Here is a 26,693-nt window from a genome sequence, read left to right as displayed (position 1 = left end):
GGGCTGTGTGTATATACTGACCGGGTCTATCAGGGCTGTGTGTATATACTGACCGGGTCTATCAGGGCTGTGTGTCTATACTGACCGGGTCTATCAGGGCTGTGTGTATATACTGACCAGGTCTATCAGGGCTGTGTGTATATACTGACCAGGTCTATCAGGGCTGTGTGTATATACTGACCAGGTCTATCAGGGCTGTGTGTATATACTGACCAGGTCTATCAGGGCTGTGTGTATATACTGACCGGGTCTAGCAGGGCTGTGTGTATATACTGACCGGGTCTAGCAGGGCTGTGTGTACGTCCTCTCCGTAGCGGTTCCTCAGACAGGGCCCACAGAACTGACCTTTGCCCCCTATACACACTCCACTACGACAGACCGTCTTGGTGTCCAGAGTTTTCTGTCTGCACTGGTGACACGTGCTGCCCTGATATAGACACACACACATCAGATCCATCTCTATTACAGGACAGGAGACGGGGTAGACAGTACAACTGATGAAAAGTGACGACTGTAAAAGCCTTGCTGTGTGTGTGTGTCTTACGTGGTCCTTGTCCAGTATCTTGTCTCTGGCGCGTTGAGCCACGTTGTCCAGCTCTTCCTCTGTGATTTCATCCACTGATCTCACATGGGTAATTCTCTTCTTCTTCCCACTGCTCACCCTCCTCTTCTTCCCGCTTCTACCCAGCTCGTCCACCTGGCCCCACACACACACACACACACACACACACAATCACAATGATCAAAGGGTGTCTAGTGTGTGCATAATAACTATGTGTGTGCATGCTTTATGACTGTGTGTGTGTGTGTGTGTGCATGCATTATGACTGTGTGTGTGTGCATGCTTTATGACTGTGTGTGTGTGTGCATGCTTTATGACTGTGTGTGTGTGTGTGTGCATGCATTATGACTGTGTGTGTGTGCATGCTTTATGACTGTGTGTGTGTGTGCATGCTTTATGACTGTGTGTGTGTGTGCATGCTTTATGACTGTGTGTGTGTGCGCATGCTTTATGACTGTGTGTGTGTGCATGCTTTATGACTGTGTGTGTCTGTCACAGGAGGTTGGTGATATCTTAAATGGGGAGGACGGGCTCGTGGTGATGGCTGGAGTGGAATCAGTGGAATGGTACCAGATGTTTGATGCCATTCCATTCGCGCCATTATTATGAGCCGTCCTCCTGTCAGCAGCCACCACTGGTGTTGACGTGTACCTCCAGTAGTGTAGTGTGTTGACGTGTACCTCCAGTAGTGTAGTGTGTTGACGTGTACCTCCAGTAGTGTAGTGTGTTGACGTGTACCTCCAGTAGTGTAGTGTGTTGACGTGTACCTCCAGTAGTGTGTTGACGTGTACCTCCAGTAGTGTAGTGTGTTGACGTGTACCTCCAGTAGTGTGTTGACGTGTACCTCCAGTAGTGTGTTGACGTGTACCTCCAGTAGTGTGTTGACGTGTACCTCCAGTAGTGTGTTGACGTGTACCTCCAGTAGTGTGTTGACGTGTACCTCCAGTAGTGTGTTGACGTGTACCTCCAGTAGTGTGTTGACGTGTACCTCATGTACCTCCAGTAGTGTGTTTACGTTGTCGTGGACGAATCAGAATTAGTTGGGTAACATAGATAATTAAGATGTTTTATTAGTATAATATGCTTATTTGAGGTACCTGTCATTAGAAAGTGTCCATTGGACTCTGGTGTCTTTTCAGTTGCACGTCTACCTTAGACACTCTCAGACACTTGGGGCCCAGAGAGGGGAGAGGTCAGATTTGTCTTCATATGGGAATGTGTCTTTACCTATTCTTAAACCATGTGAAGGGATGGCGTGATTAATGGGGAACCAATGACTTGTCTCCACAATGTCTGTGAGCAAGTCACTCCCTCCTTTTCTTTATTGTGGGGAGGATTATGGCAGTAAATGGACCCTTGTATGTCCTCTCTTAGATCTCACACTTATCCTGTGATAATATATGGCCTAGAGGCTCACTCCCCCCAGTGAGCCTGTCCAGGAGTAGGGTCAAGAGGGGGTTTGCTTGAGATGGGAGTATCTAGAGTTGACAATTGATATATGCCATTGGATGAAATAGTTCTGTTCAATACCGTACCAGGGAGGGACGGTTCTAAGGAGACCAGATACTGGGCTATACAATTAATCCTGTTGACATAGCAGTTACTGTCTGATGTGTTTTATTGATATCTGTCATACAAAACTTAACCTTTGTGAACTGTTACTAAGTATCTGTGGTTTGTCAATGTACGTTGAAGGGGCTGTATCGTTGCTATAAAAGATCCCTGTAGCCATTCTGTAATCACCTCATTAAATGATTCATTCGAGAGAGTGCATTATTGGGGGTCAAGAACTTTTGCAAAAGTATCTTAAGTATTAAAGATGTAGTTTAACTCGGACTGGTGTGTTTGTAACTCCTCATTTGGTAATGCGGAAATTAGCCACCACAACGTGTACCTCCAGTAGTGTAGTGTGTTGACGTGTACCTCCAGTAGTGTGTACCTCCAGTAGTGTGTACCTCCAGTAGTGTGTACCTCCAGTAGTGTAGTGTGTTGACGTGTACCTCCAGTAGTGTAGTGTGTTGACGTGTACCTCCAGTAGTGTAGTGTGTTGACGTGTACCTCCAGTAGTGTAGTGTGTTGACGTGTACCTCCAGTAGTGTAGTGTGTTGACGTGTACCTCCAGTAGTGTAGTGTGTTGACGTGTACCTCCAGTAGTGTAGTGTGTTGACGTGTACCTCCAGTAGTGTAGTGTGTTGACGTGTACCTCCAGTAGTGTAGTGTGTTGACGTGTACCTCCAGTAGTGTAGTGTGTTGACGTGTACCTCCAGTAGTGTAGTGTGTTGACGTGTACCTCCAGTAGTGTAGTGTGTTGACGTGTACCTCCAGTAGTGTAGTGTGTTGACGTGTACCTCCAGTAGTGTAGTGTGTTGACGTGTACCTCCAGTAGTGTAGTGTGTTGACGTGTACCTCCAGTAGTGTAGTGTGTTGACGTGTACCTCCAGTAGTGTAGTGTGTTGACGTGTACCTCCAGTAGTGTAGTGTGTTGACGTGTACCTCCAGTAGTGTAGTGTGTTGACGTGTACCTCCAGTAGTGTGTTTACGTGCACCTCCAGTAGTGTGTTTACGTGCACCTCCAGTAGTGTGTTTACGTGTACCTCCAGTAGTGTGTTTACGTGTACCTCCAGTAGTGTGTTTACGTGCACCTCCAGTAGTGTGTTTACGTGCACCTCCAGTAGTGTGTTTACGTGTACCTCCAGTAGTGTGTTTACGTGTACCTCCAGTAGTGTGTTTACGTGTACCTCCAGTAGTTTCCCGACGTCGATAGTCCTCACGGATCTGTCGTGTCGTGAAGGGGAGGTACTGCTCTCCTCCACCCCAAACTTCTCTGGCGGTCTGGCCGCACGCGACGGGTTCCTCCTCTCGCCCCCCTCACACACACCTCGTCTACGAGGGGGCGGCTTCTCACTCACACGCCTCTTCTTCTGGAACACAACAACACCCACAATGCAACAGTCAGGACCACAACACCCAGAAGTCATGAGTCACCTGAGAAAGTCAGCACGTTTGGGGGGGGGGGGGGGGGGGGATCAGCTTGAACCAGACGAGGTGTAGCATCACTAATCTATGGGATGCAAGGTGATTTACACATTCAGTCGGATTGCAATCTAGTGGTGTCGTTCTACGAAATGAGTGCTTTTTGTCCCTTTGATATTATTATTATTTTGGACATTTTTTACCCCCTTTTTGTCCCCAACTTCGTGATTACGATCTTGTCTCATCACTGCAACTCCCCAACAGGCTTCGGAGAGGCGAAGGTCGAGTCATGCATCCTCCGAAACATGACCCGCCAAGCCGCGTTTCACCCGCCCGCTTAACCCGGAACCCAGCCCTACCAACGTGTCGGAGGAAACACTGTTCAACTGACAACCAGGGTTAGCCTGCAGGCTCCCTGCCCACCACAAGGAGGCGCTAGAGTGCGATGAACAAAGTAAAACCCTCCCGGTCAAGCCCTCCCCTAACCCGGAAGACGCTGGACCAATTGTGAGCCGCCCTATGGAACTCTATTATATTAAATGAAGTGACCTTTAATATAGGCCACATGGAAAATTCAATAAAATCTGATTTCTTTTATATGAATAATGACTTGCTAAATGTGTCCCTCTGTGCATCTTCTGTGACTTCTAGGAAGATTTTAACCCCAACATTTACCCAAGTTTTCACCATCATTGTAAAGCCCTAGTTATGTTGTTGCTTATTATTCATTTCGTGTGATTAGTGATTCATTTTAAGATGAAAAAAAACAAACATTAAGATCAACCCTGTTACGTGAACTGAACTTTTGTTTTGTGAAATTATTCCTTCGAAATGTTTTAACAATAAAACAATTGTGATGCTTGCATACAATTAGTTTTTATTTCACCTTGATTTATTTTGCCCTACCTGCCACACAACGCTCTTCCATTCCCTACCTGCCACGTCAACCGCCGCTTCCATTCCCCCTGCCACGCGCTTCCATTCCCCCTGCCACGCGCTTCCATTCCCTCTGCCACGCGCTTCCATTCCCCCTGCCACGCGCTTCCATTCCCTACCTGCCACTCAACCCGCTTCCATTCCCTACCTGCCACTCAACCCGCTTCCATTCCCTACCTGCCACCCCCGCTTCCATTCCCTACCTGCCACTCAACCCGCTTCCATTCCCCCTGCCACTCGCTTCCATTCCCCCTGCCACGCGCTTCCATTCCCTCCTGCCACGCGCTTCCATTCCCTCCTGCCACGCGCTTCCATTCCCTACCTGCCACTCAACCCGCTTCCATTCCCTACCTGCCACTCAACCCGCTTCCATTCCCCCTGCCACGCGCTTCCATTCCCTACCTGCCACTCAACCCGCTTCCATTCCCCCTGCCACGCCCCGCTTCCATTCCCTACCTGCCACTCAACCCGCTTCCATTCCCTACCTGCCACTCAACCCGCTTCCATTCCCTACCTGCCACTCAACCCGCTTCCATTCCCTACCTGCCACTCAACCCGCTTCCATTCCCTACCTGCCACTCAACCCGCTTCCATTCCCTACCTGCCACGCGCTTCCATTCCCTACCTGCCACGCGCTTCCATTCCCTACCTGCCACGCGCTTCCATTCCCTACCTGCCACGCAACCCGCTTCCATTCCCTACCTGCCACTCAACCCGCTTCCATTCCCTACCTGCCACTCAACCCGCTTCCATTCCCTACCTGCCACTCAACCCGCTTCCATTCCCTACCTGCCACTCAACCCGCTTCCATTCCCTACCTGCCACGCGCTTTCATTCCCTACCTGCCACTCAACCCGCTTCCATTCCCTACCTGCCACGCGCTTTCATTCCCCCTGCCACGCGCTTCCATTCCCTACCTGCCACGCAACAAGCTTTCATTCCCCCTGCCACTCAACCCGCTTCCATTCCCTACCTGCCACGCGCTTCCCCCGCCACGCGCTTCCCCCTACCTGCCACACAACAAGCTTTCATTCCCCCTGCCACGCGCTTCCATTCCCTACCTGCCACGCAACAAGCTTTCATTCCCCCTGCCACTCAACCCGCTTCCATTCCCTACCTGCCACGCGCTTCCATTCCCTACCTGCCACACAACAAGCTTTCATTCCCCCTGCCACGCGCTTCCATTCCCTACCTGCCACACAACAAGCTTTCATTCCCCCTGCCACACAACAAGCTTTCATTCCCCCTGCCACGCAACAAGCTTTCATTCCCCCTGCCACTCAACCCGCTTCCATTCCCTACCTGCCACGCGCTTCCATTCCCTACCTGCCACACAACAAGCTTTCATTCCCCCTGCCACACAACAAGCTTTCATTCCCCCTGCCACGCGCTTCCATTCCCTACCTGCCACACAACAAGCTTTCATTCCCCCTGCCACACAACAAGCTTTCATTCCCCCTGCCACGCGCTTCCATTCCCTACCTGCCACACAACAAGCTTTCATTCCCCCTGCCACGCGCTTCCATTCCCTACCTGCCACGCAACAAGCTTTCATTCCCCCTGCCACACAACAAGCTTCCATTCCCTACCTGCCACGCAACAAGCTTTCATTCCCCCTGCCACTCAACCCGCTTCCATTCCCTACCTGCCACGCGCTTCCATTCCCTACCTGCCACACAACAAGCTTTCATTCCCCCTGCCACACAACAAGCTTTCATTCCCCCTGCCACGCGCTTCCATTCCCTACCTGCCACACAACAAGCTTTCATTCCCCCTGCCACACAACAAGCTTTCATTCCCCCTGCCACGCGCTTCCATTCCCTACCTGCCACACAACAAGCTTTCATTCCCCCTGCCACGCGCTTCCATTCCCTACCTGCCACACAACAAGCTTCCATTCCCCCTGCCACACAACAAGCTTCCATTCCCCCTGCCACACAATTTAATTTACAGGCTAATCACAAAATGTTAACATTTTGTGAGAAAAAAAAACACTTTTCCTTCTCACATTGCATCCTCAACTTGCAGGTTCAGTTAGTATGAATTACCATAATCTAAAAGGTGTTACACTAGGCACCTAATTTGGTAAATTAAATCTCCACCAACAAACTGTAGCTCAGTCTAGTGTGCAGTGTACTCACGGTAGGAGACGAGGTGACTTCAGACATGTTGGTCAGGTCAGCAAACAGCTTGGCCAACTAGGAGGACAACAACAGCAAACCAGAGGATGAGAAGACACTTCTAATACACACAATAATAACAACAAGAGACAGGAATCACAGGAGTGAAAGGAGGTGGAACAGAGGGTTTGGGTTCAGTAGTATTTCTGACTAAGGGACACGACGACCCTGGTCAAGGGTTAGAGGTCATGTACCATGGCTTTGTTCTCCTGGATGTTCTTGGCTCGTTTACTTAGAACCCGCGACTCGACCTCCATCTTCTCTTTTCCTAGCGCCTCTTTCTTTGGGGGCGGTTTCTGATCCTGTGTCTCCCTCCCACTGGACTCCTGAGACAAACCCCTTTTCAGATGCAGCCTCTCATTGGTTCGCCTCTCCGGAGGGGCGGCGTTGATTGGTGCCTCCCGTTTCTGGGCAGAGAGTCTTTTTGTGGGAAACCTGAAGCAGAATTATCAATATAATTCAAAAATGTATTTCCATCGACTGGTACTTCCAGGCTAAAAATCAAAAATCCGGCTAACGAAAACCCTGACACACAGGTACACACAGGTACACACACCTGAAGGCGACACAGAGACTCTTCCTCTTGTGTGTGTCTGGCTCCTCCCCCTCGGAGTAGAACCCTGTGTCCTCATCACTCTCCTCCGCTATACACTGGAACGACAGAACGAGAGAAAAGAAGAAAGATGAGTCATGTTATAACCAAGAATCCTCATACGCACATCCCACTGGAGAGAACAGGAAGACAGAACAGGAAACGAGAGACAAGAGAGAACAGGGAGACAGAACAGGAAACGAGAGACAAGCGAGAACAGGGAGACAGAACAGGAAACGAGAGACAAGAGAGAACAGGAAGACAGAACAGGAAACGAGAGACAAGAGAGAACAGGAAGACAGAACAGGAAACGAGAGACAAGCGAGAACAGGAAGACAGAACAGGAAACGAGAGACAAGAGAGAACAGGAAGACAGAACAGGAAACGAGAGACAAGAGAGAACAGGAAGACAGAACAGGAAACGAGAGACAAGAGAGAACAGGAAGACAGAACAGGAAACGAGAGACAAGAGAACAGGAAGACAGAACAGGAAACGAGAGACAAGCGAGAACAGGGAGACAGAACAGGAAACGAGAGACAAGCGAGAACAGGAAGACAGAACAGGAAACGAGAGACAAGCGAGAACAGGAAGACAGAACAGGAAACGAGAGACAAGAGAGAACAGGAAGACAGAACAGGAAACGAGAGACAAGCGAGAACAGGAAGACAGAACAGGAAACGAGAGACAAGAGAGAACAGGGAGACAGAACAGGAAACGAGAGACAAGAGAGAACAGGGAGACAGAACAGGAAACGAGAGACAAGAGAGAACAGGAAGACAGAACAGGAAACGAGAGACAAGAGAAAACAGGGAGACAGAACAGGAAACGAGAGACAAGAGAGAACAGGAAGACAGAACAGGAAACGAGAGACAAGCGAGAACAGGGAGACAGAACAGGAAACGAGAGACAAGAGAGAACAGGGAGACAGAACAGGAAACGAGAGACAAGCGAGAACAGGAAGACAGAACAGGAAACGAGAGACAAGCGAGAACAGGAAGACAGAACAGGAAACGAGAGACAAGAGAGAACAGGAAGACAGAACAGGAAACGAGAGACAAGAGAGAACAGGAAGACAGAACAGGAAACGAGAGACAAGCGAGAACAGGGAGACAGAACAGGAAACGAGAGACAAGCGAGAACAGGGAGACAGAACAGGAAACGAGAGACAAGAGAACAGGGAGACAGAACAGGAAACGAGAGACAAGAGAGAACAGGGAGACAGAACAGGAAACGAGAGACAAGAGAGAACAGGAAGACAGAACAGGAAACGAGAGACAAGAGAGAACAGGGAGACAGAACAGGAAACGAGAGACAAGAGAGAACAGGAAGACAGAACAGGAAACGAGAGACAAGAGAGAACAGGAAGACAGAACAGGAAACGAGAGACAAGAGAGAACAGGGAGACAGAACAGGAAACGAGAAAACAAGTTAGGTCTCAGCACCATAGCCTTCGTCCTGCTTCTGGAACCCCTCTTCTCCTCCTCTTCCTCACTGAAGCCCTCAAACTCCTCCCCCTCATTGTCAGAATGGCTAAACAGACTAACCAACTCAGAGGTCACAAACTTTGACCTGAAAGATATGGCCTGGAGAGAGGGAGAGAGATGGATGGATTATTTCACTAGCTAACTGTAGCAGAATAAAGAAACAAGGATTGCAGTGTGTGTATGTGTGGGGTACTGATCAGCAGCTACCAACCGGCTTCCCAGAGTCCTCGGAGGCTAGGCTGTCTGACTCGCTGTCACTCAGCACTGGCCCGGCGAAACCCAGGAAGTCCTCGTCATCACTGGGACTCTCAAAGATGGCCGCCAGGGCCCTGGGGGTCTAGGGGAAGAGGGGCAACAGATTAAAAAGGGGCAATCTGCATTTGATATACATTTTTTTGAATTTTCAATTACTGATATGTACCCATTGATTCTTAAAGAATATAACTTGTAAATGCTTCATGAGCTTAGTTTAACTGTCATACCCCATCAGAACCCAAAATATAAGCTTGTTTTGCTTCAATGTTTGTAAACATTGTAAATGTAAACAGACACTATGTGAAGAATACGGGGCGGTAACATTAAGACCACCTGCTCTTTCCATGACAGACTGACCAGGTGAATCCAGGTGAAAGCTATGACCCCTTATTGATGTCACTTGATAAATCCACTACACATCAGTGTAAATGAAGGGGATTTTTGAGCCTTGAGGCAATTGAGACATGGCTTGTGTACCTTTGAACGGGGTATGGTAGTAGGTGTCAGGCGCACCGGTTTGTGTCAAGAACTGCAACGCTGCCGAGTTTCATACACTCAACAGTTTTCCGTGTGTATCAAGAATGGTCCACCACCCAAAGGACATCCAACCAACTTAACAAACTATGGTTTTGGCAAGTCGGTCAGGACATCTACTTTGTACATGACAAGTCATCTTTCCAACAATTGTTAACAGACAGATTATTTCACTTAATCACAATTCCAGTGGGTCAGAAGTTTACATACACTAAGTTGACTGTGCCTTTAAACATCTTGGAAAATTCCAGAAAATTGTGTCATGGCTTTAGAAGCTTCTGATAAATGATGTCAATTAGCCTGAGTCAATTGGAGGTGTACCTATGGATGTATTTCAAGGCCAACCTTCAAACTCAGTGCCTCTTTATTTGACATCATGAGAAAATCAAAAGAAAATCAGCCAAGACCTCAGGAAAAGAATTGTAGAGCTCCAAAAGTCTGGTTCATCCTTGGGAGCAATTTCCAAACGCCTGAAGGTACCATGTTCATCTGTACAAACAATAGTACACCAGTATAAACACCATGGGACCACGCAGCCGTCATACCGCTCAGGAAGGAGATGCGTTCTGTCTCCTACAAATGAACGTACTTTGGTGCGAAAAGTGCAAATCAATCCCAGAACAACAGCAAAGGACCTTGTGAAGATGCTGGAGGAAACAGGTACAAAAGTATCTATATCCACAGTAAAACGAGTCCTATATCGACATAACCTGAAAGGCCACTCGGCAAGGAAGAAGCACCTGCTCCAAAACCGCCATAAAAAAAGCCAGACTACAGTTTGCAACTGCACATGGGGACAAAGATCATACTATTTGGAGAAATGTCCTCAGGTCTGAACAAACAAAAATATAATTGTTTGGCCATAATGACCATTGTTAGGTTTGGAGGAAAAAGGGGGATGCTTGCAAGCCGAAGAACACCATCCCAACCGTGAAGCACGGGGGTGGCAGCATCATGTTGTGGGGGTGCTTTGCTGCAGGAGGGACTGGTGCACTTCACAAAATAGATGGCATCATGAGGATGATGTGGATATGATGTGGATATACTGAAGCAACATCTCAAGACATCAGTCAGGAAGTTAAAGCTTGGTTGCAAATGGGTCTTCCAAATGGACAATGACCCCAATCATACTTCCAAAGTTATGGCAAAATAGCTTAAGGACAACAAAGTCAAGGTATTGGAGTGGCCATCACAAAGCCCTGACCTCAATCCCATAGAAACTTTGTGGGCAGAACTGAAAAAGCGTGTGCGAGCAAGGAGGCCTACAAACCTGACTCAGTTACACCAGCTCTGTCAGGAGGAATGGGCCAAAATTCACCCAACTTATTGTGGGAAGCTTGTGGAAGGCTACCCAAAACGTTTGACCCAAGTTAAACAATTTAAAGGCAATATGCTACCAAATACTAATCGAGTGTATGTAAACTTCTGACCCACTGGGAATGTGATGAAAGAAATAAAAGCTGAAATAAATCCTTCTCTACTATTATTCTGACATTTCACATTCTTAAAATAAAGTGGTGATCCTAACTGACCTAAAACAGGGAATTTTTACTCGGATTAAATGTCAGGAATTGTGAAAAACTGAGTTTAAATGTTTTTGGCTGAGGTGTATGTAAACTTCTGACTTCAACTGTAGATAAAGAAAATACTGTGTAATAGGAAGAAATAATTTAAGCTATTTTTAGAGGTTGCTAGCTACTGTAGTACTACTAATTTACCTCAGCCTGCCTCGTCTGCTAGCCAGACAGTTTATTTAGCAAACGTTAGCTAGCTACTGTAAGTGTTACTGTTTGTATATAGCTTGCACTTCAATGGCATCCCTCAAGGAGATTTAATTTGATATTTTCAACCAGGTGAAGTACTACGAAGGCACCAACAGGTGCAACATTCAGAGAAATTAACTTCTATTAGGTAACGGGACAGATTTAGCTATGTACAATTATTTTCCATCTAGCTAGTTGGTCATCTACATGTCGCTAGCTATACATATAGTTCAGTGGAGGCTGCTGAGGGAAGGATGGCTCATAATAATGTCTGTAATGGAGTAAATGGAATGGTATCAGACACCTGGTTTCCATGTGGTTGATACCATTCCACCGACTCCATTCCAGCCATTATTATGAGCCGTCCTCCTCTCAGCAGCCTCCACTGGTATAGTTATGTCTGTCACATTGAGGCGTCTAGCTATAAGTTAAACCTGATCAATCAAATGGATAGTAAGCAATTATGGTAACTAACTGCCCTTAACTAGGTGTCTTCACTAGACAGACAGACAAGACAAGACAAGACAGAGGGAGGGAGGGAGGAAGTGAGAAAGAGAGAAAGGAAGACAGAAAAGAAATGGAGAAACAGAGAAAGACAGCAGTGCAAATGTACTTCGACTTGAGTATTTCAATAACTCTTCTCTTCCAGCTTGTTAGGCAATCATATGTACCTACAGGGGAAGGATGGCCAGCCACACAGGAGGGTGATTTTCACTACGGAGGAGAAGGAGGCCGTGCTGACCGAGATGCATGCTGGCCATTTCGGAGTGAAACGCATGATTGCCAAAATCAACCTACGCATCTTCTGACGGGGAATTGTCAAGGAGGTGGACAGCTGGACAAGTGAAATAACCTTTTGTTTATCAATCCATTACATCTGAAATTATTATGATTTCAATGAATGTCATATCAGAGAGCACACAATGTTTAAATGTGTCACTTTGTGCTTAAAGGTCAGTACCTTGTCTAGCCTGACAGAAGTTGGCACCGAGGTTGAAGCCCATCAAAGTTGTTTCATCACGGCACATGATCGGTAAGTGTCCCAATTCAAACTTTGCCCTGATAAGTAGTTTTGTAATGGTTGCTTTATTTGGACCACAGCAGAGTTCAATATTATAGAATGTGTGTGTCAGTAACCTTACAAATATGACAATCTGCCTACTGTATGACACAGATACGGGTAAGAATAAAGTCATCTTCTCTCGAACACTTTAAATGTTAGGGGTGGACCTCATTGGACCCGTCACTAAATCCAGGAATGGCAACAGCTGGTGTCTGACGGCGACCGGTCAGTTTACCAAGTGGGTGGAGGCAATAACCATTAAGGTCAGTAAAGGAAGAGAAAGTGCTTAACTATAAATTCCCTTCTGTAACCCATTAAAAAAAGGGCGCTTGGAAACAAAAATAGAATTTTTCGTTTTGTATGATACCCATCAAGGACGAGACTGGCGAGGCCACCTCCAAGGCGATGATGGACATCTTCAACACCCACGGTTCTCCTGAGGTCATCTTGAGTAACCGAAGTCATGAACGCTGGAACAAGGTACGGCTGTTATAGGTTATATTCTGTCACCAATGGCTTGTTTTACAATTTGTTTTTGTATGATACATAAATCAGACATATTTCAATATCTTACATTGTCAATAGATATCGCTTTCCACACCTCCTCCTCCAGGTTTGGTGGATGGACCAACCAGACTGCCATGGGCAAGTCTCTTGATTGGTACCAGGAAGGAGAACAACCTGAAGGTAATTATCTTTGCACACAACAGCAGCGGATGTACCGATCCTGTGCAGGTGTTGTTACACGTGGTCTGCCACTGAGAGGACGATCAGCTGTCCGTCCTGTCTCCCTGTAGCGCTGTCTTAAGCGCCTCACAGTACGGACATTGCAATTTATTGCCCTGGCCACATCTGCAGTCCTCATGCCTCCTTGCAGCATGCCTAAGGCACGTTCACACAGATGAGCAGGGACCCTGGGCATCTTTCTTTTGGTGTTTTTCAGAGTCAGTAGAAAGGCCTCTTTAGTGTCCTAAGTTTTCATAACGGTGACCTTAATTGCCTACCGTCTGTAAGCTGTTAGTGTCTTAACGACAGTTCCACAGGTGCATGTTCCTTAATTGTTTATGGTTAATTGAACAAGCATGGGAAACAGTGTTTAAACCCTTTACAATGAAGATCTGTGAAGTTATTTGGATTTTTACAAATTATTTTGGAAAGACAGGGTCCTGAAAAAAGGGACGTTTTTTTGTTGTTTCTGAGTTTGTGTGATTGACTCAGTGTTGTTGTTGGTCTATTGCTATTTTTGTCTAATGTTTCAGATCACTGAAACCCCCCCGATGTGGTGGAAGTTGTGGAACCAGATCAGAACGCCATCGAGGATCACCTTCAGGCACGGGCTGAGAAGGATGTGGAGGTTTTTAACCAGGTAAAAAAAAAATAGGTAAGACATGTAATTGTAATATGAAATAGAATTGCATTTCTTCCTGTTATCAATCAAGGTGAGACTGAACATGGAGAAGACGCAGGAGGAATAAAAAGGGAGCAACCGGAGCAGAATCAAGAAGGGAACCAAGTGCTATGACATCCGGGCGAATGTCTTGGTTTGGAAGGAAGGTGAGACCTGGGAAACCTCGCTGCTCTTTTGTTCCTAGCTGGGGTCACCATCTGTTCAGGTGAATATAAACAAATCTCAGATAATAACTATTTGCATTTACACACAAAATAACCTGAAGCTAGTTTTAGTTTCCCTAACAGTGATATTTTTCTCTTTGTCTTCCTAGGGTTATCTCGGTGGAAGCCAGCAACCTTCCTATCCACCAGAACCAGTGAGTTCGGATCAGTCTGATTCTCTGTCGGAGGGGGACCAGCTTGAGGTAGGCTATACCTTCCAAAAGTGTTGAAAAGTACATATCTCCCATTTATAAACACTGTACTAATCCATCAACATTTCTCACAGTAAAGTGTAACCTGTGTGTTTACGTCTGTCTCTTACCCTGTTCCCTTTAACTCTGCTCCTGTTCTCCAGGACCTAGTGGTTCTGCCCAACACCCAGACCCACCTGATGTCCTCCATTATCTGTTCTCCAGGACCTAGTGGTTCTACCCAACACCTAGACATGGATCCACCTGATGTCCTCCATTATCTGTTCTCCAGGACCTAGTGGTTCTACCCAACACCTAGACATGGATCCACCTGATGTCCTCCATTATCTGTTCTCCAGGACCTAGTGGTTCTACCCAACACCTAGACATGGATCCACCTGATGTCCTCCATTATCTGTTCTCCAGGACCTAGTGGTTCTACCCAACACCTAGACATGGATCCACCTGATGTCCTCCATTATCTGTTCTCCAGGACCTAGTGGTTCTACCCAACACCTAGACATGGATCCACCTGATGTCCTCCATTATCTGTTCTCCAGGACCGAGGGGTTCTCCAGGACCTAGTGGTTCTACCCAACAACTAGACATGGATCCACCTGATGTCCTCCATTATCTGTTCTCCAGGACCTAGTGGTTCTACCCAACACCTAGACATGGATCCACCTGATGTCCTCCATTATCTGTTCTCCAGGACCTAGTGGTTCTACCCAACACCTAGACATGGATCCACCTGATGTCCTCCATTATCTGTTCTCCAGGACCTAGTGGTTCTACCCAACACCTAGACCCACCTGATGTCCTCCATTATCTGTTCTCCAGGACCTAGTGGTTCTACCCAACACCTAGACCCACCTGATGTCCTCCATTATCTGTTCTCCAGGACCTAGTGGTTCTACCCAACACCTAGACATGGATCCACCTGATGTCCTCCATTATCTGTTCTCCAGGACCTAGTGGTTCTACCCAACGCCTAGACATGGATCCACCTGATGTCCTCCATTATCTGTTCTCCAGGACCTAGTGGTTCTACCCAACACCTAGACATGGATCCACCTGATGTCCTCCATTATCTGTTCTCCAGGACCTAGTGGTTCTACCCAACACCTAGACATGGATCCACCTGATGTCCTCCATTATCTGTTCTCCAGGACCTAGTGGTTCTACCCAACACCTAGACATGGATCCACCTGATGTCCTCCATTATCTGTTCTCCAGGACCTAGTGGTTCTACCCAACACCTAGACCCACCTGATGTCCTCCATTATCTGTTCTCCAGGACCTAGTGGTTCTACCCAACACCTAGACCCACCTGATGTCCTCCATTATCTGTTCTCCAGGACCTAGTGGTTCTACCCAACACCTAGACATGGATCCACCTGATGTCCTCCATTATCTGTTCTCCAGGACCTAGTGGTTCTACCCAACACCTAGACATGGATCTACCTGATGTCCTCCATTATCTGTTCTCCAGGACCTAGTGGTTCTACCCAACACCTAGACATGGATCCACCTGATGTCCTCCATTATCTGTTCTCCAGGACCTAGTGGTTCTACCCAACACCTAGACATGGATCCACCTGATGTCCTCCATTATCTGTTCTCCAGGACCTAGTGGTTCTACCCAACACCTAGACATGGATCCACCTGATGTCCTCCATTACCAACCATCCTCCAACTTTTCATTACATCATCTATAGCTACTGTTGCTGTCATTATCTGCTAAGAAAGTTCTCTTGCTCTATCATACACAGATAAACTAAAAAACACAAGCACTGTAAACACTCAGAACAAAGAGAGCAGCAGTGCCTGGACGTTGCAGTCTCCCTCTTCAAGTCCCCCTTCCAAGACTGGCTGCCTGTTGAGAACAGGCAGAACATCCCACCCACACGGCAACCACCTCCTCAATATTCCACACACCACAATTCACTTTTTTAGTCTGATTGCCTTGTGAGTGTACAACAACAAAAAATCTGTGAAAATAAATTAATGACACAACTCTGCCAAAAAATATAAAAGTTTAAATATGAAAATCTTAAATATTGGCAGGTTGGTTTTCACAGCTGTTTCACAAGGTGTTCATTATTGTAAGTTTTAAAGTATCCTTTGATGGTATTTATTTGTTCCACATTATTCATTGTTGTATCCTAAGACCTAAGAGAGAGAGACAGAGACAGAGAGAGAGAGAGACAGAGACAGAGAGAGACACAGACAGAGACAGAGAGACACAGAGAGAGAGAGACACAGAGAGAGAGAGACACAGAGAGAGAGAGACACAGAGAGAGAGAGACACAGAGAGAGAGAGACACAGAGAGAGAGAGACACAGAGAGAGAGAGACACAGAGAGAGAGAGACACAGAGAGAGAGAGACACAGAGAGAGAGAGACACAGAGAGAGAGAGACACAGAGAGAGAGAGACACAGAGAGAGAGACACAGAGAGAGAGAGACACAGAGAGAGACACACATATACACACACACAACCACAAGGGTGTATTAATGAGCTATGTGAGATAGAACAAAACTTAATCATAATAGCGGACTACTGAAATGATATTATTTCACTGTCGATAAGAGAAGAGCATGTTAAAATTAAAACATGATTTGCATATGAATGGAGTGGAAATTAGCTGACTTTGTAAGGTAAGTAACTTTAATGTATCAAGCAGATTACGTTTTCTTTGCCATTGGATTTCATGTTGTAATGTTAACAAGGTACCCAAAAGTAGTTTGAAGTAATGTTTTCATTTTATTAGCTAAAGAAAATAAAAATAAACTTGTTTAAAACAGCGGAATTGTCACAGAAATCAGCCTTGTTGGCATAGCGATGATGAAAAGAACGTAATTTAGGCTGTAATGACCTCCAAAATTCTAATCATTAGGTCATCACACCGTTGATATAGCAACGGACGAGTTTATAGCTTATCGAATCCTATTGTGATGCAGAGGGGGACATTATTTGCCATGACAGGCCCTCAGATCCTCAAAAAAGTTCTACAGCTGCACCATTGAGAGCATCTTGACTGGCTGCATCACCGCTTGGTATGGCAACTGCTTGGCATCTGACTGCAAGGCGCTACAGAGGATGGTGTGTACGGCCCAGTACATTACTGGAGCTAAGCTGCCTGCCATCCAGGACCTCTATAAATCAGGCGGTGTCAGAAGAACAGCCTAAAAACTGTATAAGACTCCAGCCACCCAAGTCATAGACTGTTCTCTCTGCTCTCGCACGGCAATTAGTACCAACGCACCAAGTCTGCAACCAACAGGACCCTGAACAGCTTCTATCCACAAGCCATGAGACTGCTAAAGAGTTAGTTAAATACTGTAGTTAACCACCTGGACTATCTGCACTAAGTTCTCTCATCACATAAACTGCTACTACTGTTTATTACATCACTTTATTCTTAGTTATATGTACACATCTACTTTAATTACCTCATACCCCTGCTCATACCCCTGCATATCGACTTGGTACTAGTACCCAGTGTATACAGCCAAGTTATATTCACTCTGTATCTATTATTATTATTAATCTGTTTTACTTTTCTATTATTTCTCTATTTTCTTTCTCTCTGCATTGTTGGGAAGGACCCGTATGTAAGCGTTTCACTGTTAGTCTATTGTTTACGAAACATGTGACGAATACAATGTGATTTACAAAAAATTACATCTTATGCATAATTCAACATACTAGCTACAACAGCAAACGTTAGATAGCTGTATTATCTATGTAGCCTTACAAATGTGCAACAGTGTGATGAAATGTAGCGTTAAAAAAATGGTTGGACCGCAGCTTTCAGCACTAATTTACCAAGGGACTCCTGACTGGAACACTAAGGGACTGGAACACTAAGGGACTTGACTCCATCACTTGCATGGATGTTAAGTCCTTGCATCATAGCTGTCTGATTCTGAGAGGTTAACTTTCTTCAGCCCCATCCCTCAGCTTTTTTTTTAGCGAAACACGGGCAGAGTGTTTGAACTGCTTATTGACGCTTTAAAACGAAAGACACTTAAAATTAACTTCCTATAAAATATCCTAGAGTTTCCCCTATACATCGGTGATAAAGCTACACGCTAATAGATAATATCCTTTCCACACTATGCACAGAGAGCACTGCCATACCGTGCTGGCTCTGATGCCCTGTAATATGGTACGTTCCAGAAAGTAGTCTGATGATTGACAGCTGATCAGTCCATTACAGAGCAGTAGTCTGACTGTGTGGCCCACTAACAGAAGGTAAACAATTGACCAAATGTATTCCTATGTCATTTTAACATTCAAATACTGTAGCACTGATATCTAGCTATGATACAGGCTATCAATACTTCATTTGATGAAATTCCCAACTGGACATTTAATGACTTTATTTAGCCTATTCCTTAGTGTTGGTCCAAAGTGGAGCAAATGGCCTTCGGTCCCTGGATTGGACGATACCACCAAGACGTATCATGTGTATAGCTATTTCACCAGTGTTTTAGCTAAACGGGACGATAGAAAAGTTGCAACTGTTAAACATAACTTACCTTTGTTGATAACAGCATTTTAACTCGTTTGAGAGACGGGTTTTCTATCTCTCGAAGACATGCAGTTCACTCAACAAAATCAATCAATGGTTTTAAAAAACAACACGAGTTCAAGTACTTGTCTCAAAAAGCAGGGGAGTAGTTGAGTTTCGAGTTTAGTTCAAATATGTTTCCAGGCTTAATAATTTATTTTTGTGAGCCCAGAATATTTGAATTGTATGTAGAAGTCGTTAGAAAACGACAGTGAGAGTGAATTGAGTTGTGTTATGATTACAATGAGTTTCTGCTCTGAGTCTCTTTCTATCTCTCCCCGGATACAGAATGGAACAGTCCGAGTCCCGCCCTCTCCACAGTTTCGCGGCAAAAGCACCATGTGGGCCTAACAGAACCACACCAAGGATTTGTAATAACTAACCCATTGTCATTGCTCCATCTGTCACCACACCGTCTAACCTTTTTTTACGTTCTGTGCTTGTATATATAAATATAAATATCAAAGACAGTACATGATTGTAGCAAAATTGCATCTGGGCCTAGTTGCTTTTGGATCAGAGTACATTAAGACTACATTGAACAAATCTCTGTCATGCTACAACAAATATTTATTATCTCGTGATGATGTTTGGTATTATTGCCTTTCGGTTTCTTTTTAAAAGTGACTGGGAACATAATCTGATTTAGAAAAAATATTCTGTAGTGCAGAAGCTGCATTCTCTCTCTTCCACTCCTCCCTCCTTATCCTCCTCCCCCACTCCTCCCTTCTTATCCTCCTCCCCCACTCCTCCCTCCTTATCCTCCTCCCCCACTCCTTCCTCCTTATCCTCCTCCCCCACTCCTCCCTCCTTATCCTCCTCCCCCACTCCTCCTCCTCCCTCCTTATCCTCCTCCCCCACTCCTCCCTTCTTATCCTCCTCCCCCACTCCTCCCTCCTTATCCTCCCCCCACGCCTCCCTCCTTATCCTCCTCCCCCACTCCTCCCTCCTTAGCCTCCCCCCACGCCCCCCTTCCTTATCCTCCTCCCCCACTCCTCCCTCCTTAGCCTCCCCCCACGCCCCCCTTCCTTATCCTCCTCCCCCACGCCTCCCTCCTTATCCTCCTCTCCCACTCCTCCCTCCTTATCCTCCTCCCCCACTCCTCCCTCCTTATCCTCCTCTCCCACTCCTCCCTCCTTATCCTCCTCTCCCACTCCTCCCTCCTTATCCTCCTCCCCCACTCCTCCCTCCCTCCCTCCCACCCACTCTTTTTCTCTACTCTTCCTCTCTCATATATTCACAGAGACAGTGACCAGCGACACAATGTTTAATATGACATAAAACCTATAATTTATTCATCATCTCAAGTAAAACTTGTATGTAGTAAAATGCTCTTTAGAAAAGACGTGTGGCTTCAGCAGTTAGGGGGGGGGGGCATATTGCTCTGTGTTTCTCTTTTCCCTAAAGGTACACTCACCAATATGGCATCATGTACGGCGGGGAAACACAATCAACAACAACAACAGAATTCAAATCTCTTCAAGGGAGGGCACAATTTGGAGACAATAGTGGCAGAGACAATAGAGGCAGAGACAATAGTGGCAGAGCCAATAGAGGCAGAGCCAATAGTGGCAGAGCCAATAGTGGCAGAGCCAATAGAGGCAGAGCCAATGGTGGCAGAGCCAATGGTGGCAGAGCCAATAGAGGCAGAGCCAATAGAGGCAGAGCCAATAGTGGCAGAGCCAATAGTGGCAGAGCCAATAGAGGCAGAGCCAATAGTGGCAGAGCCAATAGAGGCAGAGCCAATAGTGGTAGAGCCAATAGAGGCAGAGCCAATAGTGGCAGAGCCAATAGTGGCAGAGTTGAATTCTGTTGATGATGTTGCGAAAAGCAGTCGACCCGCTCTTTATGATGTCATATTGAGGAGTCTACTTTTAAACAGATAAATAATAACATCAAAAACATCATAATAAAACAATAATAATAATAATAACATTATAGCATTGGTTTCCCAACTATTTCCTCTGGCCTCCCCTAGACGTTTCACATGTATGTTTTAACCCTGAACTGGCATACCTGATTCAATTAGTTAAAGGCTTGATGATTAGCTGACCAACTGAATCATGCTGGCAGTTTAGGGTTAAAACTGAAATGTGAAATGTCTGCCAGTAGCCGAGGAAAGGGTTGGGAAACCCTGCCTTCTAGTATTAACATTATCCATATTAACAAGTCAACAATATTACAGAAGAATAAAGCCTTATAGCAAATCTGAAATGGCACACTATTCCCTGGCTTATATAGTACACTACTTTTGACCGGGACCACATGGGTTCGGGACCACATGGGTTCGGGTCAAACGTAGGGCATTATAGAACAGGATCTGTGGTCTTGCATTGTGATGTCATGGGATCGTCACGTCATGCAAACACAACAACATTCTTTAAAACAGAACTTTACATCGTCATGACCACGGCAAGAAAACAACAACAAAACTCTCTTTTTCATTGGTTCTTTTTTTTCCTCTGTCGCCCCCCCTCATTTTGACATCACGCAGGACAGTAACAATCATTCACTAGTCTCCTGTTTTAAACATTCCAGCATTTCAGCTTCAAATTCAAACCTTTTTATACACAGTTCACTATCTTTACACATCTAACCGTAACCTTTTATAGCTTTACAGTTTTATTATTGTCTTTATACAGCTGCCGTCTCATCTGGCACACAGGACCGTCACAGTCTGTCTCCTTTAGAGAAACATAAATACACTCACTATTACAATAAGCAGTCCTATTGCAGTGCTGCCCTGCTCCTACACACCTGAATACTGTAGATACATGTGCATGTACTAGTGTGAATACGCCAAGCCTTAACAGGGTAGTGTTCTAGATCAGTGTGAATACGCCAAGCCTTAACAGGGTAGTGTTCTAGATCAGTGTGAATACGCCAAGCCTTAACAGGGTAATGTTCTAGATCAGTGTGAATACGCCAAGCCTTAACAGGGTAATGTTCTAGATCAGTGTGAATACGCCAAGCCTTAACAGGGTAGTGTTCTAGATCAGTGTGAATACGCCAAGCCTTAACAGGGTAATGTTCTAGATCAGTGTGAATACGCCAAGCCTTAACAGGGTAATGTTCTAGATCAGTCAGTGTGAATACGCCAAGCCTTAACAGGGTAATGTTCTAGATCAGTGTGAATACGCCAAGCCTTAACAGGGTAATGTTCTAGATCAGTGTGAATACGCCAAGCCTTAACAGGGTAATGTTCTAGATCAGTCGGTGTGAATACGCCAAGCCTTAACAGGGTAATGTTCTAGATCAGTGTGAATACGCCAAGCCTTAACAGGGTAATGTTCTAGATCAGTGTGAATACGCCAAGCCTTAACAGGGTAATGTTCTAGATCAGTGTGAATACGCCAAGCCTTAACAGGGTAGTGTTCTAGATCAGTGTGAATACGCCAAGCCTTAACAGGGTAATGTTCTAGATCAGTGTGAATACGCCAAGCCTTAACAGGGTAATGTTCTAGATCAGTCAGTGTGAATACGCCAAGCCTTAACAGGGTAATGTTCTAGATCAGTCAGTGTGAATACGCCAAGCCTTAACAGGGTAATGTTCTAGATCAGTGTGAATACGCCAAGCCTTAACAGGGTAATGTTCTAGATCAGTGTGAATACGCCAAGCCTTAACAGGGTAGTGTTCTAGATCAGTGTGAATACGCCAAGCCTTAACAGGGTAATGTTCTAGATCAGTGTGAATACGCCAAGCCTTAACAGGGTAATGTTCTAGATCAGTGTGAATACGCCAAGCCTTAACAGGGTAATGTTCTAGATCAGTGTGAATACGCCAAGCCTTAACAGGGTAATGTTCTAGATCAGTGTGAATACGCCAAGCCTTAACAGGGTAATGTTCTAGATCAGTGTGAATACGCCAAGCCTTAACAGGGTAATGTTCTAGATCAGTGTGAATACGCCAAGCCTTAACAGGGTAGTGTTCTAGATCAGTGTGAATACGCCAAGCCTTAACAGGGTAATGTTCTAGATCAGTCGGTGTGAATACGCCAAGCCTTAACAGGGTAGTGTTCTAGATCAGTGTGAATACGCCAAGCCTTAACAGGGTAATGTTCTAGATCAGTGTGAATACGCCAAGCCTTAACAGGGTAATGTTCTAGATCAGTGTGAATACGCCAAGCCTTAACAGGGTAATGTTCTAGATCAGTGTGAATACGCCAAGCCTTAACAGGGTAGTGTTCTAGATCAGTGTGAATACGCCAAGCCTTAACAGGGTAATGTTCTAGATCAGTCGGTGTGAATACGCCAAGCCTTAACAGGGTAATGTTCTAGATCGGTGTGAATACGCCAAGCCTTAACAGGGTAATGTTCTAGGTCAATGTAGAACTCATTGGCTGGGATTGAACCCAGGCCATGTTGCTTAGTGAAATCTGTGTGTAACAGGCATTGAAATAACAGAACAATCTCTTCAGTCAGTAAAAGTGTAACAACAATATAATAACTCTCTATAATACCATGTTATAACGTCTAATAACAATGTGTAATGTTATGACCTTTTATGGTATGGCAGGACCAGGCTTTGTTGTTACTATGGATACATGTGAAAAGCCGAATATGGCATCTCTTTCCCATCTGGGCCTTTGGCACTGTAACACCCAGAGGCTCACCATGTGGCCTGAACACATACAGTACACATCTACTCTGTGTTTACTCTGTCCATATATACACTGTACATTTATACCATCCATTAATATCTGCAGTCACATTACTGAGGATCATCAATACAGTGAAACTGACTGTTAACTTCAGAGCAGAAACAGAACAACAAGCAGTCTCAGAAACTGGAGAGTAGCTTAAAAACGCTATTCACCACAGAACAATAACGAATGGACGCCCGTCCTCTTCAAAGGCTTTGTCATCCGTCAAAGTTTGACCCTCATAGAAAAACATTCTGAATTAGGTTTTGCCAGATATTCATTTTCAGTCTGAACGCCGCCTCAGTGTGCAGCTCTGTGGTTGGCTGGCTGAATCAGTCTTCTGAAGTGTGGTTGGCTGGCTATTTCAGGATGTTGAACTGTGATTGGCTGAGAGACAGTGGCTCGCATGGCACCTTTGATACAGGAAGTGTATTTTCTGTGGTTCTGTGGAGGTCAAAAGTCCCTCTAGGAGTGTGTGTGTGTTCAGGCGCGTGGCTCCAGTTTGTGTGACAGTTGAAAGAGTGTCTGTTGATTGTCGATGATGTGTAAGTGGTGAACACTCGCCCTGACCTCAGGACTGTCGCTGCCGACCACCTCGTTACCTAGGAGACAGACACACAGATCAGGTATATATATTAACACAGACGCACAAACACACAAACACACATACGCACACAACATACCCAGTTGGTCGCTTTGGCAGTGGCGAATCAGACGCACTATGTCGGCGATCATGTGCTGAGGGGTCAGGGCATACAAGAGAGTCAGTCACGAGGGTAACGGTTATAACACACGGACAGATAAACGTCCACACACACACTTTAGTCACTTAGCAGACGCTCTTATCCAGAGAGTCTGGAACATAAGACGGGGGGGGTGGTACTGTCACATGGCATGCCTCACCAGTTTCTGGAAGTTCACCAGGTTGTCCTGAAAGGTTTTGTTTCCCTCGTGGATGAAGGTGATGTCTTTCAACAGCAAGGGCATGAAAGGGATCTTAGGAGGCTTCATCTTCTTGAAGGCATCTCTGTAGGCCTTATGGTTCAGAGACGGGTCCTGGAGGGAGAGGGAGAGGGAGAGAGAGAAGTTAGGGTTAGGAGCCAGTGTAAGGTAAGGGATTTGAGGTCAGAGGTTTGGCTTAGGGTAATGTTGATTTGAACTGAAAGGCTGTTATGCCAATAGCCTTGACATTTGTTAATTCATTTGCTAAGTCTTCCTAATTATTTTCCACCAGCTTTTCAGCAAGAATATTACTTTAATAAACCAATGAAAATTAGTCTTACTGTGATCAACTCCAGTTCAGAGAAAATCTTCTTGAATTTCCCCGGAACTTTCTGAACGTAAACAGAGGGAACAGTTACACACCGTCAGAACTGTCAAAGTTACCACACACACACACACACACACACACACACACACACACACACACACACACACACACACACACACACACACACACACACACACACACACACACACACACACACACACACACACACACACACACACACACACACACACACACACACTCCGTCTGTCTCCCTTACCTCCCAGGTTATATTGAGTCTGCTGACAGCTGCAGTGTTTAGTCCCATGATGATGGCAAATGCTGAGTTCAGGTTCCTCTGGGCCTTACAGCTGAACAACACAAAAGAGGAATTACACAGTGCCTTCAGAAAGTATTCATACCTCTTGTCTTATTCCACATTTTGTTGTCTTACAGTCTGAAATCAAAATGGATTAAATCTATTTTTTTTTAAATATATGATGCTACAACCTTGGCACACCTGTATTTGGGGAGTTTCTCCCATTCTTCTCTGCAGATCCTCTCAAGCTCTGTCAGGTTGGATTGGGAGCGTCGCTGCACAGCTATTTTTCAGGTCTCTACAGAGATGTTAGATTGGTTTGAAGTCTGGGCTCTGGCTGGGCCACTCAAGGACATTGATTGACTTGTCCCAAAGCCACTCCTGCGTTGTCTTGGCTGTGTGCTTAGGGTCGTTGTCCTGTTTTAAGGTGAACCTTTCTCCACAGAGGAACTCTGGAGTTCCAAGAACCCAAGGCCCTTCTCCCCCGATTGCTCATTTTGGCCGGGTGGCCAGCTCTAGGTAGTCTTGGTGGTACAAAATGTCTTGCATTTAAGAATGATGGAGGCCACTGTGTTCTTGGGGACCTTCAATGCTGCAGATATTTTTTGGTACCCTTCCCCAGATCTGTGCCTCGACACAATCCTGTCTCGGAGCTCTACGGACAATTCCTTCGACCTCATGGCTTGGTTTTTGCTCTGACATGCACTGTCAACTGTGGGACCTTATATAGACAGGTGTGTACCTTTCCAAATCATGTCCAATCACTTGAATTTACCACAGGTGGACTCCAATCACGTTGTCTCAAGGATGATCAATGGAAACAGGATGCACCTGAGCTCAATTTCAAGTCTCCAAAAAAGTTCTAAAAACCTGTTTTTGCTTTGGACCTATGGGGTATTGTATGTAGAATTATGAGGGGAAAAAAATAATTTAATCCATTTTAAAATAAGACTGTTACTTATTAACAAAATGTGGGGTCTGAACACTTTCCGAATGCACTGTACACACAATACCCCGTAATGACAAAATGAAAACATGTTTTTATAAATTATTGCTAATTTATTGAAAGTGAAATACAGAAATATATAATTTACATAAGTATTCACACCCCTGAATCAATATGTTAGAATCCCCTTTGGCAGCGATTACAGTTGTGTCTTTCTGGGTAAGTCTCTAAGAGTGATTACAGCTGTGTCTTTCTGGGTAAGTCTCTAAGAGTGATTACGGCTGTGAGTCTTTCTGGGTAAGTCTCTAAGAGTGATTACAGCTGTGAGTCTTTCTGGGTAAGTCTCTAAGAGTGATTACAGCTGTGAGTCTTTCTGGGTAAGTCTCTAAGAGTGATTACAGCTGTGAGTCTTTCTGGGTAAGTCTCTAAGAGTGATTACAGCTGTGAGTCTTTCTGGGTAACTCTCTAAGAGTGATTACAGCTGTGAGTCTTTCTGGGTAAGTCTCTAAGAGTGATTACAGCTGTGAGTCTTTCTGGGTTAGTCTCTAAGAGTGATTACAGCTGTGAGTCTTTCTGGGTAAGTCTCTAAGAGTGATTACGGCTGTGAGTCTTTCTGGGTTAGTCTCTAAGAGCGATTACAGCTGTGAGACTTTCTGGGTTAGTCTCTAAGAGTGATTACGGCTGTGAGTCTTTCTGGGTAAGTCTCTAAGAGTGATTACAGCTGTGAGTCTTTCTGGGTAAGTCTCTAAGAGTGATTACAGCTGTGAGTCTTTCTGGGTTAGTCTCTAAGAGTGA

The 26,693-nt window shown here is 45.5% G+C and overlaps 2 protein-coding genes and 1 long non-coding RNA gene across 5 annotated transcripts in view; 1 reads left to right on the top strand and 2 right to left on the bottom strand.

Annotated features, from left to right (window-relative positions):
- Window positions 1-12,824, top strand: part of LOC123726865 (uncharacterized) — a 28,557-nt gene extending 15,733 nt beyond the window's left edge. Inside the window, exons 2-4 of the long non-coding RNA XR_014380456.1 lie at window positions 11,930-12,123; window positions 12,234-12,606; window positions 12,719-12,824. This is a non-coding gene — a long non-coding RNA (uncharacterized LOC123726865). The remainder of the gene's footprint in view (window positions 1-11,929; window positions 12,124-12,233; window positions 12,607-12,718) is intronic.
- Window positions 1-18,811, bottom strand: part of cdca7l (cell division cycle associated 7 like) — a 28,595-nt gene extending 9,784 nt beyond the window's left edge. The window contains exons 1-9 of one of the 2 annotated variants that reach the window (XM_014143039.3): window positions 18,692-18,811; window positions 8,940-9,065; window positions 8,687-8,827; window positions 7,208-7,302; window positions 6,846-7,086; window positions 6,613-6,669; window positions 3,277-3,483; window positions 545-697; window positions 278-427 (exon numbers count right to left, since the gene is read on the bottom strand). In XM_014143039.3, coding sequence (XP_013998514.1) covers window positions 278-427; window positions 545-697; window positions 3,277-3,483; window positions 6,613-6,669; window positions 6,846-7,086; window positions 7,208-7,302; window positions 8,687-8,827; window positions 8,940-9,065; window positions 18,692-18,709 — 1,188 coding nt within the window. In that variant the 5' untranslated portion in view covers window positions 18,710-18,811. The remainder of the gene's footprint in view (window positions 1-277; window positions 428-544; window positions 698-3,276; window positions 3,484-6,612; window positions 6,670-6,845; window positions 7,087-7,207; window positions 7,303-8,686; window positions 8,828-8,939; window positions 9,066-18,691) is intronic. The other variant, XM_014143040.3, reaches the window with a different exon arrangement.
- Window positions 18,812-19,989: 1,178 nt separating this feature from the next.
- Window positions 19,990-26,693, bottom strand: part of LOC106570585 (rap guanine nucleotide exchange factor 5) — a 73,468-nt gene continuing 66,764 nt past the window's right edge. For both annotated transcript variants that reach the window (XM_082961296.1, XM_082961297.1), the window contains 5 exons: window positions 24,914-25,004; window positions 24,650-24,700; window positions 24,270-24,422; window positions 24,050-24,104; window positions 19,990-23,968 (listed from right to left, as the gene is read on the bottom strand). In XM_082961296.1, the coding sequence (XP_082817422.1) occupies window positions 23,850-23,968; window positions 24,050-24,104; window positions 24,270-24,422; window positions 24,650-24,700; window positions 24,914-25,004 (469 nt within the window). In that variant the 3' untranslated portion in view covers window positions 19,990-23,849. The remainder of the gene's footprint in view (window positions 23,969-24,049; window positions 24,105-24,269; window positions 24,423-24,649; window positions 24,701-24,913; window positions 25,005-26,693) is intronic.

Source organism: Salmo salar, chromosome 14 (genome assembly GCF_965601325.2).
Source record: "Salmo salar chromosome 14, fSalSal1, whole genome shotgun sequence".
Classification (NCBI taxonomy): Eukaryota; Metazoa; Chordata; class Actinopteri; order Salmoniformes; family Salmonidae; genus Salmo; species Salmo salar.
This window is presented reverse-complemented; position numbering and strand designations above follow the sequence as displayed.